General features: G+C 39.1%; 1 protein-coding gene across 1 annotated transcript; it reads left to right on the top strand.

Annotated features, from left to right (window-relative positions):
• Window positions 1–545: 545 nt before the first annotated feature.
• On the top strand, window positions 546–13,580 carry LOC116674975 (rod cGMP-specific 3',5'-cyclic phosphodiesterase subunit alpha-like; the record flags this gene model as incomplete). The annotated part of the gene is given in 11 exon segments (XM_032507126.1): window positions 546–648; window positions 2,092–2,431; window positions 3,195–3,336; window positions 7,235–7,269; window positions 7,271–7,383; window positions 9,065–9,174; window positions 10,098–10,238; window positions 11,202–11,276; window positions 11,731–11,795; window positions 12,845–12,909; window positions 13,466–13,580. Coding segments are annotated over 10 exon segments (1,190 nt in total), but the record flags the coding sequence as incomplete, so codon positions are not given.
• Between the last annotated feature and the right edge of the window lie 71 nt (window positions 13,581–13,651).

Genomic DNA, 13,651 nt, shown 5'->3' on the forward strand with positions numbered 1-13,651 from the left:
TAAAAACTAAAACTATACCCATTTCAAAACATATCTGGTTCTCAGAATAACCTTTTTTCTATCTGCCGAAAAACAAAACAAGCAAACAAGTGGTTGGTATGTGGCTAATGCATTGGTTCTCAAACCCTTTCACATAAAGGACCCTTAAACTGACACAAATTAGACCACGGACCCCCATCTGATAAAACTTTGGCTCAGGGTCCCCTACCTGATGGAATTTTTGCTTTTAGATGTTTTATTACAGAAAGTGAATAAACCCTTGAGCAAAATAGTCATACAATCTGTCATTGTTTTACTTATGAATGGAATTATAATGAAAATGAAGATTCCCCTTTTAGTTGGGGACCCCATGGAACCCTTTTCATGGACCCCTGGGGTCCCTGGACCCCACTTTGAGAACCACTGGGCTAATGAACGGAATATTTAAATTCAAAAGGGAAGACTAGAGTAAACAAGAACTCCCAGGTTGTGTCATTAAACATGGTAAGGTATGGTAATCCCAGTGTTGTAATTGGATGCAGGCTTATATCCACACATGACCATTTAAAACCATCCTGGTAATCCCTTTTCTTTCCTCAGACACCTGCATGTTTGGTTAGCAGGACAGAGGGATTACACACTTACAAAACAATACAAGGACTTTAACAGGTAGGACTTTTCGTTTATTAGAATATTTTAACAAATCTGTGCACATGTCAGTTGCACATTCTTATTATCATAACTTTATCGATTACTTTCTATGGCGAGTACCTTGTACAAGGAAGGATAGATAATCACAGCAACGTCATAACTAAATGTGTTCTTTTTTTGATAACACCCCTCAATCTGCAGTAATCTGCAGTACTAACAGGTTAAATTAATGGCCAGGAATAATTTGGCCATAACATTGATATTACAATGTTGTAAGAAGATCACACCCACTTTCATCAGAACCAATAATTTTTTTCATTTTATGTAATACTGTAATAGAATGAGCACAGCTTTCTTAATAGCCAACGATAAAACCATACAGGTCAAGTGTCGAATACATAGGAATTAACACTAAAAACAGAATCTCATAGGCCTATGATGCTCATGTATAATAAAAATAAATGCTCACTGAGAATGAAATACACACCGCTTTATTGGATTTAGGGCTGAGCAATCTAATCAAATTTTGATCGCGACTAGTAATAACAAAATAAATCGAGTAAACTCTTATTTTGTCTTGTGTTCTGAAGGGTAATTCAAAAGAATCAACAGGAAAAGTATTAAGGGAAATTTCACAGTTCAAGGTGTTTTTACTGTAGATTTGTTGAAAGGTTTCACTGTTTTTTTAAGTTCAGTGAATACAAAATATTTCCAAAAGTCAATGAGTAACTGTGCTAAACAATTAGGATTTAATATTGACCAAAATCATTATTTCATAAGAAATCAAAGGTTACCAATGGTTCATATAGACAGCCTAAGTTGAATTAGACTATATATATATATATATATATATATATATATATATTACATAATTTTAATACTATACATACTACATACATATTAATATGTCTGTCTGTTAGGGGAAAGGGCTTGCTTGTAGTGACAAACCCACAGAGAATTATGCCCCCGACTCTGTAGCGCCACTGAGCTTTTAAGTATCTTTTAAGCTTGTTTTTTTGGTTTTACAGCAAATGTGAAGTTTTGTGGAGTCGCAGCTCTCTCATCAACACTGTTTCCAGCAGCAGCTGTCTCAGCAAACAGCCAATAAACCCAATGTAAGACAAAGTCAGCGACCATCTGGTGAAGAAAGTGGAATCTTTAGTGGGTTAAGAGTCAAATATATTTTGTAGGAGTTGTTTTAGACCCAACTGGAGCTAAAAGAAGAGTGAAAACTGGACATGGCATTATAATTTTCTTAAAGCTTTAAGTGGAGGGCTTTTTGCTGTGGAATCAGTTTGGGTTAAATGCCTTGCCTAGTTGCAGTTCCTGAGTAATTGTTGACTGAAAGAGAGGTGTTTTGCATTTACTTCGCCAACCAGACGTTTACCTCTTTGTACTGGAATTGCGAAACATCCAGCCTTAAGCATTACTACCATCTGTTTCGATTTGGTCCCCTGTTAGCAACAGCAGCTATGGTGGATGCAGCAGCAGCAGAGCAGTTCCTGGATGCCAACCCGCAGTTCGCTAAGCAGTACTACGACATCCACTTCCGGCCTAAGGTCATCTCAGACCTGCTGGACAACAACCGGAAGACAAAGATGGACATCGACAAGTTCCACGACCTGACCATGGTGGAGGAGAGCGAGGTCCTTTTCGATCTGATGCGGGACATCCAGGACAACCTGCAAATGGAGAAGTCTGTCTTTAACCTCATGAGACACCTCAGCTTCATTATGAGGGCCGAACGCATGAGCCTCTTCATGTACCGGCAGAGGAATGGAGTGGCCGAGCTGGCAACCAGGTGACTGGGCATTTCTTTTAAAGTTTTCAAAGGAGTTTTTTAAACAACACCATCCCACACCAGAAATGTGATCACCGAAACGGAGTATGTACTGTACTTATCAAAACTATCATACAATTATAGTTCTTTGCCATTCAAGTTGTATGTGATGGCATGAACTAAGCGCATTTTCACACCGTCTCATGAAAAGTAAGATGTAACCTGGGAAACTAATCATTTTGGAGAAATATTAGTTAGACAAATAAATAAAAACTCAAGTTGTAAGAGTGTAATTGAAATGCCCTGATCCATTAACCTTGCAGAACTCCACACTGTAAGTTTGTCATTTTGACAAACTGCTTGCTGTTTCTTTGTGCATTTCCTCCACCTAATCATTACCTAGTGAGGAAACATTTGTCACTTTGCCAGAATGGAGCACATTGCTTACATTTTAGGAAAACTCTTCAGGGAGCCATATTGAATGAGCGCAGGGGCTGTTTTTCACCAGCTCACTGGTTCACAGTTCGAGACACTCACATTTGGCAGCTTAAATATTTCTGTTTTTTTTGTACCCTTTGTGTTAATGCAGTTACACATTTCCATGCCCTGATATGTGCCTGCTACAACCAGACTCCTCATGTTGGCAGCTCCACTGGTGATTTAGAATGTAGCTGCCTTGCTCAAGGGCATCTTGCATTTCATCTCTCTATTGTCTAAGTTTTGGACAAAACCTGCTATTATAACATAAGATATTATAATTTAATTTGTTTATCTTTGCCTCCAGGTTATTTAATGTCAGTAAAGACTCCATGTTTGATGACTGCCTGGTACAGCCTGACAGTGAGATTGTCTACCCGTTGGATATGGGCATCGTGGGCCACGTGGCGTCCACCAAGAAGATGGTCAACATTGCTGATGTGTCTGAGGTAAAGCACACATGACAAACACATTGTTTGTGTGTGCGTTTTGTGTGTTTAATGTTTACTGGTTACGTTGAACTGACGAGGGCACCAGAACCACATTACTAATTTAATTATTTACATACAAAAATCTTCCCTCGCTTTTATTGACATACGCCCAAACGTATTTTCCCTAAATTGTTTCCCTCTCACTTTTACTTCTTGTTGCATACTGTACAAAAAGTAAACATTAACATCCCCAATCACATCTGAACAAACAAAACCAGGAAAAGAAAACGAGCCAAAAAAAGTCCCAAGTTATTCAAATTGGTGTATACATTTTTAATCTAGAAGGCCCCACCAATATGAAACCATTTTACCTGTTGTTAGTGCCTTGTTCTACCTGTTGACTTCCACAAAATCTAAATCTTAACCTGATTAGTTGTGTAGATGATTCATGGCCAGAAAGTAAAAGCAATTAGAAAATGTGAATGTACAATCTATCTCTAATCAGTCTTTGTAATCTAAATATAAAGTTGAGTTTTTTATTTAGTTTTGCCACCAGATGGCGACTTGAAACCACAGTGTCCCTTCCACTTCTTCCCTTCAACCTAAACCAGCCCAAACTCATTATAGCCAATACCTTTGACAATTGGAAATGGCTGTCAAGCTTGCTCCCACACACACTTCAAGTTTGCCATGCTACTGCAGGTCCACTACCCCCCCCCCCCACACACACACACACACACACACACACACCCTCCTCTCTGCAAAGAACTGCACAAACTATTACTGTGACATTTACACTTAATAAATTCAGTTCAATCACTTTTGTTTCATGGGAGATTAGAAAGCTGAGCTGCTGATGTACGAACAAAAGAGACCCGAGTTGACTGTCCCCAGTTTGGTCTTTAACGGTTCTGCTGCCACGCCGGCCCGTTGTGCCTTCTCTATGAGCTGTTCAAAACCTCTGTACGTCACGCTGCAGCCTCACAAAAACACATGAAAGCAGGACGGGAACGATATCAAAGCCTCCGAGCTTCAGTCTCCCCAGCTGCAGTGACGGAGGAGCTAATGTTTCTGTATAATTGGTTGTCTTTATGATGCTAATGCATCGACGATGGCCTTTCAGAGTAATGCAGACACTGGGAATCACTGTCTCTCTATGCTCTATTTCCATCCCAGTCCAATCCAGTGCAGGCCGACCAACCAGTCAGGATTCTTGTGCGTAGGTGAAAGGTGGGGATTATGTGTCACTGGGATTATGTGGTGAGCAACAGCTGGCCTCATTTCTCCCCATTCTTGTATCCCTGCCTCCTTTAAAGTAATTGAATAACCACATCATTTACAAACTCATAACTCTTACTGCTATTTGAAGTGTGGTTAATCAAGCGGTGTATGTGTGAGGAAGGCGGAGAGTGTCTGTGAGGGAGGCTGAAGATGAAGCCGGTTAATCTGTCCTGAATTAGAGCGATCCCAGATTACTCCCAGAGGTCACATGGGCTTTGAGCCATTTTTACAGACTCATCACAATAACACACCTTTAATCTATTCCATTTTTCTCTGGTGGAGTAGAGTAAGGTTGCAAAGTATTGGACATTTTCCAGTAAATTTAGGAGAGGGAAGTTAGAGTTAGGAAATTTGAAAATTTTGACCAATTTCAATAGAAAAATTGTACCTTTTTTAATTAAATAGTGAAGTTATTTGGGGAAATTACACTCTGGCACTGCATGTACAGATCATTTGCCAGCATCCATTAATACATTGTAATTGCCAACACTACTGCACTGTCTGAACTGAAGGACGACATGTATTGATGTAACTTTTGATTATATTTCAAGAGTGAATATATTTTATATTCTTGATATTTCAGTGAACTAGTAAATGATAGCCTAAAGCAAAGCACTGTTTATAACTTGTTAATACCTTCTGCTAGTTTTTGCTAGCTAGCTGTTATCACTTATATTTCCATTTCGTTCCTATTATTTACATACATTTTGCCACCCTAGAGAACCCTTGAATCCACCAAATGTATTTGATATGTACAGTATTTACATGGAATACATGTATGTATTTTTTGCAATTTTCATTTACAATTTTAATTCATACATGTCATGGAAGACAGAAAAAGTTTCTCATTGCTCATTTACCATATTATTTAGCAAATGGATGTTTAGGCAAACAAATGGACTTGGCTATTCTCAATATTCTATTCTGTTCTCTTGGCTATTATAAAGACGAGACAATGCTACCTTTTTGGTTTAATATCACCTGTCAAACATGCAGTTTGAGCCGTACAACTATTGGCTTTTGTGACTCAATAATGATCTGCCATTTGAAATGTGTCACCTGCTCTGACTGATGGCACAGAGCTTAAAGTGACTAACATATTATGTGAAACCAAATATGTATTTAAACGTACTCTAAAGCACATGCACGCACACATGCACTCATGCTCATTGCTCATTTACTATATTTATTTAACAAATGGATGTTTAGATATAAATAGCCTACAGTGACAAATATTACAGGTCTAGCCAGTTTATTTTCTGTCCTACCTACATAGTCATTTCACTTCCCCCCAGTAAAGAGTTGAGATACATGAATAAGGTAATAAATTAATAATTTGTGTTTAAAAAAAAATCAAAATACAACTTGTTGCTGGATAATGCTTCCAAATTGTTTAGCTGCTGGGCAAAGGTCAAGGCAAAGCTTCAGCTGAGGATAACAAGACAAGCGGGATGAAGACTTCTCTGGGCTTTAGGGGGTCAAAGGTCACCCAATAACAAGCTGTCAAACTGCCCAGATCTGTGGAACAGGGTTATGTGTAAGCCTCGTAAGGCAGCAGTTCAATCAGCTACTGTATGCTGCTGATTGAGGATCAGCCTTTTTTCTCTCGTAGTGAGTTTCCCCTTCATTTCCTGGACTACTGCCACACATCAGGGAGACACCTATGCAGAGAGAAAAAAACAAATACGTTTATTAAAAAGAATGATTCCTTAATTTAGTTTGTGCTGCAGGATGAGGAATAATTAAATCTAATTTTTGATGCTCAAACAGGTGCACACATTTAAAATGACACTGGTCTGCACTTCAGTGAAACCTGCTACACTTTATACTCTCCTACATTTTGACACACAACACACACACACACACACACACACACACACACACCACACACACACACACACACACACACACACAACCACACAAGAGCATTGATATGTTGAAAGCTCTTTTGTGGTTTGAGTTGCTGTTCTAATTCCTTGCTTTGCATGTGATGGCAGCATTATTTATTTCTGTGTCTGACGGATGAACTTAAACGATGCAATGTCTGATTTTCTCCTATGGGTGAGTGTGGGCGTTGGTCAGGAGGTAGATAAAGTCTCAGCTGATATATGCAAATTGCAGATTTATCGGTATTGCCGTATACAATATGCCACCAGATATACAACATATAGCAATTCCAAGGGTATTTTGTTGTTGATTGAGACTGTTTCCATATTCTGTAGTTTTGTCCACCAGAGAGTAGTGCAGTTGTTAAAGTTAAAAAAACAAAAAAACAAAACAAAAACTCACAGCTCGCCTTACCCAAATCAGGACTCCAAATGTGGTCCCCCGAGGGTTGCTCTCTGTAGGTTTTGTTCCTTCTTGGCAGTTAATGAGCCACTCTTCCTCTGTCTCACTCCTGGAGGAACCAATTGATGACCCCTGCTGTACAGGACGAGCAGTAGGTGGAGTGCAGCAGAGAGAGCCTTGGGTTTGTGGATAATGGAAAGTCTTTGCTCGCAGCGTTTATGGATGGAAGTGGTGTGTTCATCAAAGCTGAGTCTGGAAGGTTTGAAGGATGCAGGGGCAAAGAGAAGGCAATTAATACAATCCCATGCTCTCTCTGTCTCACTCTCTATCTCTCTTCTCTTTATAGAGCACTCATTACAGTGACTTTGTGGACGAGCTGACTGCGTAAGACAAAGAGCATCCTCGCCATCCCCATCATGAACGGTAAAGACATGGTGGCCGTCATGATGGCCCTCAACAATTTAGATGGGCCGTGCTTCACTGCAAAGGATGAAGATAACATCTAATACTATCTGTTTGGAAATTCACCCCCAGCACTCTTTATTTTGTGATTCAGTCACTTGGATATAATTAATTTTTAAGCTTTATAGGGCTCTCTTCAAACCACTTAAAAAGGGCCTCAAGAAAAGAAACCAGTGCAGGAACAACAGGTTCCTCCTCGGCTTCGATGTATTTCCTTTTTTATTTACTTTTGTCACGCTTTATGTCACTTCTCAAATTGTCTCGTTATTGGCTGGCTGACCCGACAGTGATCCAACGCAATGAAACTCAGTCTACCACCTTGCTACAAAATATTTATGAGGTCTGTCATAAAGCCACATAAATCTGTATGCATAGATACAGCTTCGTGTCGGTTATGTCCCCACTCCCTTGCTTTTCTAACTATCTGCAGTATTTTCCTGCTTTATCTGTGCATGCATCCCAGAACCTGCAGTCAATTTGACTAATAACACGGGTTACTGTAGAACTTTATATGAACCCTGTTATTGTTATGACATGCTGATGACAAACAGTAAACTAGACATACACTCAGAGAGTCCATTGGTTGCAATACCCTAACATTTGTTGAATACTCCAATTATAATCTGCATTTGTAACCACATGTAAGTGAAAAATACAGTGATTGTTTACACCCGGAGTAAATCTAAATCCTATCTGGGATATTAGGGATGCATTAAGAACATTTCAAGTCAGACTCCTTACCACTGAATTATCATGTATTGAAGACCTTGTTGCCTCTACCCAAAATTTAATTCCAAACAACATAAAGTCCATGTTTTATATTTAACTGAAACAACAACTGATGTGATTGCATTTGCATAAAACCACCAGCCTCCTGCAGCAGCAGCTGAACTCAGCTGTTGCATTGCTACACAAATCGAAAGCCTCCCAAATCAAACTGACAAATATTCTTTGTAAAAGGAGAACATTTTTCCACCAAGCGAGGCCCTTCCGAGAACATTTGGAGAAATAAATTTGCAGTAGGTGCAATGGCTGTGTCATCATGATCAAAGAGTCCCAAGGAGGCTAATTGAAAAAAGCACTGCCAATTCCTGTGCAGTGACAAAATCAGTCAGATGTTTAGGTTGTGAATAATTTCTTAATTAAAGAGTGGACTGACATTGCATTAATAACTTTGCTTTCTCATCCACTGCTAAGCAACACTGTAGCTCCCTGAAGGTATGTTACATCAGCTGAAAGCTCTCTGTGGCATATGGTCCAAATACCACACAGAAAGGATACATCGCTTTGTCAAGGAAGACGAGACAATGCTACCTTTTTGGTTTAATATCACCTGTCAAACAGGCAGTTTGAGCCATATAACTACTAGCTATGTTGTGACTCAACAACGATCTGTCATTTGAAATGTGTCACCTGCTCTGACTGATGGCACAGAGGTAAAAGTGACGAACTCATAATATTATATGAACTGAATATTGTCATGGGCCTTTGAATTAAATAATGTTATTTAAAAAAGCACACGCAACATATGACACATGCGCGCGCACACACACACACACACACACACACACACATACAAACGCACAATTGCGCGCACAAACACAGCAGACGCGCGTGCTTCTTAAAGAAATGAGGATAGGATATTTAAACCGTTAATGTTTTAAGAGGTAATCACTTCCATTTCTCATTTTTTAAATGTGTGCTGTTTTCTTCCAGACCTTAAACAAGTATCTCAACTTTGCCAACCTGATCCTGAGAGTTTTCCACCTGAGCTACCTGCACAACTGCGGACCAGGAGGGACAGGTGAGACTGCAGAGCATGTAGCACTTATATTCTTCCCCTTGGCATCTGAATTACCCTGGTTCCTTTTTAGGATTTAATTTGAGTATTCTCTCAGGCTGTGTTTACATTGTATAGCTGAAAGTTTCTCAGATCTCAGACTCAGATCTGATGCTTTTTACACTGTGTAAACCGCTAAAGAGCAAAGATTCACATTTATTTTTTTCTCTGGATGACATAAATATGTGTTTCCAAAGGAAGACAAAATAAAGATGCATATATCATACAACCGACTGGGGTTGTTGGCACCAGAAGATACCACAATTTGGTCTGACTTAAAAGGACAAACTGTAAAAAATGTGTTGGAGACAAGTTCAAGAAAAGACAGTAGGAGTTTTTCTGTGTTAAACCTCAGGATCTGGAGTGTCAACCCTGTTGTATGTTCCTACAACTCAACTGCAATTTTCAATTACGTCTCCAGGGAAACTTATTATCTCCTAGGTTACATTCGTTTCAACCTCCTTGTACCCGCGACAGGCGCATGTTGTGAAACAGTCCCTGTTTTAAATATTTGATAAATGTTGTGAATTGAACAGAACTAGTTAGTTTTAGAAAAGGTTCATGGTTTGGGTAAAATAAGTGTGCTGTAAGATTACGTAACATACATAAATAAGTACAATGAAAGATAAGTAAGTTACGTAGTTAAACACAAACAGTGGTCCTGGGTGAAAGTCCTGTGTTTGTTTTACCCATCCCATCCACCCCGACCTCCTCAATATGTAGACTTTGATTAGAAACAATTAGTGATACGTCAATAACAGACGTATGTCCCTCAAAACGTAATTTGGAATGCAGTTTAGTGAATGGGAACATAGATTTTCCGAGACAGGGCTGGTAGTGTGACTGGTGGTGTGCATGAGCTTTCAAGCTGCTTATTTTCATGTTGTATTCCACTCCTTATATCCAGGTGCTGCTGTGGTCGGCCAGCAAGGTGTTTGAAGAGCTGACGGACATAGAGAGGCAATTCCACAAGGCCCTGTACACAGTCAGAGCTTTCCTCAACTGTGACCGTTACTCTGTGGGTCTGCTGGACATGACCAAGACCAAGGTGGGTTACCATGCATCCACACATCCAGAGTCAAGGATAAGCTGGGGAAAAAAAAGAAAATAATAAAGAGGTCAGCTATCGGTGGGTAGATCCCATCTCTCGCTACATTGTTATTATATATAGATATTGATTGTCAAGTAGCATCAAATGTAAGATCATTTCCAGTTTTAGGTGCAGGTCACCTAAACCCAAAGCTTAGGCTGTCAAACGACTTAAACTTTAATCTATATTCAAGGCTTGATTTTGGTCTTGAGAAGCTTGAACCTTGACTTCCTGGAGAAACCACCACTGTCTGTAATAATAAGCTTTACGGATTTTAAACTGAAGCATCCGTTGCTTTCTGTGTTTCTCATTCCCACTGCGGTTTTTGATGAGATCTGTTTCTTCTCCTCCTCTTTTGGGAAGAGCTTTTTCAGAAACTCCTTTGGGTTTTCCTCTGCCTAATCTGCGCTAGTTTTACTTTACTTAAGCCCTTGTGCCAATGAAAGAAGTAACACTCCAAACAATCTTCTGATCAGTGTCGTAGAATCCCCACATATTTTGTGATAACTAACATGATTTCATAATACTACTTATGGGCTGTGCCTGTCACCTAATTACAAGCAGCTGCCATTTGATTCCTAACACCTGCTATCTGAGAACAACACATGTGTCTGCCTACACAGATGGTTGTCTGCTAACACTGGATTTCATGAATAAAGCACTTAAAAATAACAAAACTAGTAGCTCAGCTTTGAGCTGTTATTTTTTTCAATTTGAAATCTGAACTTTTTGAAGACGCAACAAAAACCATAGTACACACTCTAAAGAGGCTGCTAGGGCTAGCATTTCCAGACAGAATGATGGTCTTGGATGTGCCTTTAATTTACAGTTTAAGTGCATGTATAATGAAATAAGAAGAAGCCGAATGAGCTATGTTGCTCTATCTAAACCTTCTGGTTTTCTTTCTCTCTCTGTGTGAAGGAGTTCTTTGACCTGTGGCCAGTTCAGATGGGAGAAGTTCCACCGTATAATGGACCCAAAACTCCTGATGGCAGGGTGAGGAAATATATGAGCCCTGCTACTACACTACTGGCTAGTGTAATTTGTATTTTAGTTTCACCATCTGTTTAAAATGTCCCCTTGAACCTCACTTATGCACCAGAAGGTAACTAACTTTAAAACTAGGAGAATGTCCACGCAATGTGCAGGCATGAGGTCTAATCTTATTTCTTTTGGTGTTTGGTGTTTTTGGTGACTTTATTTCTGTCACCACCATCAGTACTAATTTTCCAAGCTATCAACAACTAGTGGCAATATTTTCATGTCACCTGCTAAGCAAATTCATGCTCCGAAGACTATGGAATTTTTGGTTTTACTGGGTCAATGACTTCAATCTATCGCCACCCTCAAAACAAACTTTATTGTCATGCAATATGATGCAATACCCTATAAATGCTCTGTGTTGGGAGCCTTACATGGCTCTCTAATTTTAAATTTGTGTCTTTTCAAGGAAATTATCTTCTACAAACTGATTGACTACGTCCTGCATGGCAAAGAGGACATCAAAGTCATACCGTAAGTCACGAATAAGATCTAGTTTAAACATAACCTGTGAAGGGTTTTACTAATAGTCATGCTACAAAGCATTTCTTTAATGTGTGGCCGCCATTGTGTTTTGTTGTTGTGCACTTTGGACGCACATCTACGTAGTGAACACTACACATTCCTGCCAATTACACTATCCCGTTGATGTACAGTTGGGCTGTGACGTTCAAAGAATCGAAGCGATGCAAACACAAAGTCAGGGAAGAAGACTGCAAGCAAGTAAACAATGAAGGTTTTAACGTTAAAACCCTTGTGTTGTCTTCTCGTTGACCTGCAACGTTTTGTTTTTCTGGGTCAAAATTAAACTTAAATTGGTCGACACTTTTTCTCACTTTTTTTCAACGTTCATTTATATTCCCCCCCCCCTCCAAAAATGCTATAAAATGAACAAAACCCCCAATTTTGTGAAAGTAGTGAACTGATCATTATTTTATGAAAGTATCCACGTTATTGATATTTATTATATATTATTATATATTTATTATATTTTAATATGTGGTTAAAACAAACGCACAGTTTTTGATATATAAACTTTATGAACACGGGTCAAATGACCAGTGACCCGAGGAAACAGGAGGGTTAAGAAAAAGGAAATGTTTTTATGAGGAAGGAAACTCATTTACCTGTTGTTAGAACTCAAAGATCCACTTATTTCAGTTGATTGGAAGGTCATCAAAGAGATAACAACAGATATTAGTGATATCAGAAAATTAAACATGGTTTATGTTTTACCTCATGAAGGATAGCCTGGCATCTACATTTGCTTGTTTCAATTCTCCAACACTCCTGCTCTTGTAAACAGTATACTACTGTTCAAACATGCAGAAAATCTCTCCTGTGTACATTGAACGTTGTGCATGCATTATTTCATTTGAATGATTTTACATAAAATTAATTTCACCCTGGCAGAGTGACATTTTTATCAACACCCAGTAGGAAAGTCATTTATATGGATTGTTTTTTCAGGTTTGTTTTCAAACAGTTGAGTTTTCTTCTCGTCATGTTGGGTTCATACCCAGGAATCCTCCCGCAGATCACTGGTCTGTTAGCGTCCTACCTACCTACGTGTGCAGAGACGGGACTGGTCAGTGTCTATTTTGTCGAGCTCCCTGTCCTCTCCTTTGTTTAACGTTCGCTCTGAGATATTGAACAGATCTCATACAAATTGTGAAATGATCCTAATACCTCAAATCTATTTGTTTCACAGGAACATTCTCGTACCATGACAGAATTATCTAGCAGCATGGCAGGTACACCTGTGCAGTAACATTCTGTCAATGTCAATGTTTGAGAGAAATAAGTCTTTTGCGTACGTAGAAAAAGTCTTAGATCTTTGAGTTCACCCATGAAAAATGGGGGCAGAAACAAAAGTGTTGCGTTTATAATTTTTGTCATTGTATATTCATAGCTGTGTGATAGCTTACCCAATCCCCAGTCGTAAGCATAAGGATGGCTGACAGGTAAAAGTCTATAAAAATCAATCTTTGTTTGAGAGTTTTGAAATTCTTACCAAAAACTTTTAGCTTAGAACAAAATCCTAATTTCTCACTCTGACTTTTAGAGAAAAACTTCTTTTCCTTGTGCAAGAGTGCATGTACTGTAAAACCAGTGTCCTTTTAAATATCTTTATTTTCCAAAAGATCTCCAACGGAAGCTGGGGTGGTCAGTCGAGCAGAACGCCATTAGGGCTTATTACACAGTTGTCAGTGTGCACACTGTTGTGGAAATGAAAAGTTCAGCCACACGCTGCATGAGGTATAATTGTAATTTCTGCAGCCGTTGTAATTAATCACTGAGGCTTTTCCCAAACCTCTGAGAATGCCGTC

The sequence above is a fragment of the Etheostoma spectabile genome, unplaced genomic scaffold (genome assembly GCF_008692095.1).
Source record: "Etheostoma spectabile isolate EspeVRDwgs_2016 unplaced genomic scaffold, UIUC_Espe_1.0 scaffold00001368, whole genome shotgun sequence".
Classification (NCBI taxonomy): domain Eukaryota; kingdom Metazoa; phylum Chordata; class Actinopteri; order Perciformes; family Percidae; genus Etheostoma; species Etheostoma spectabile.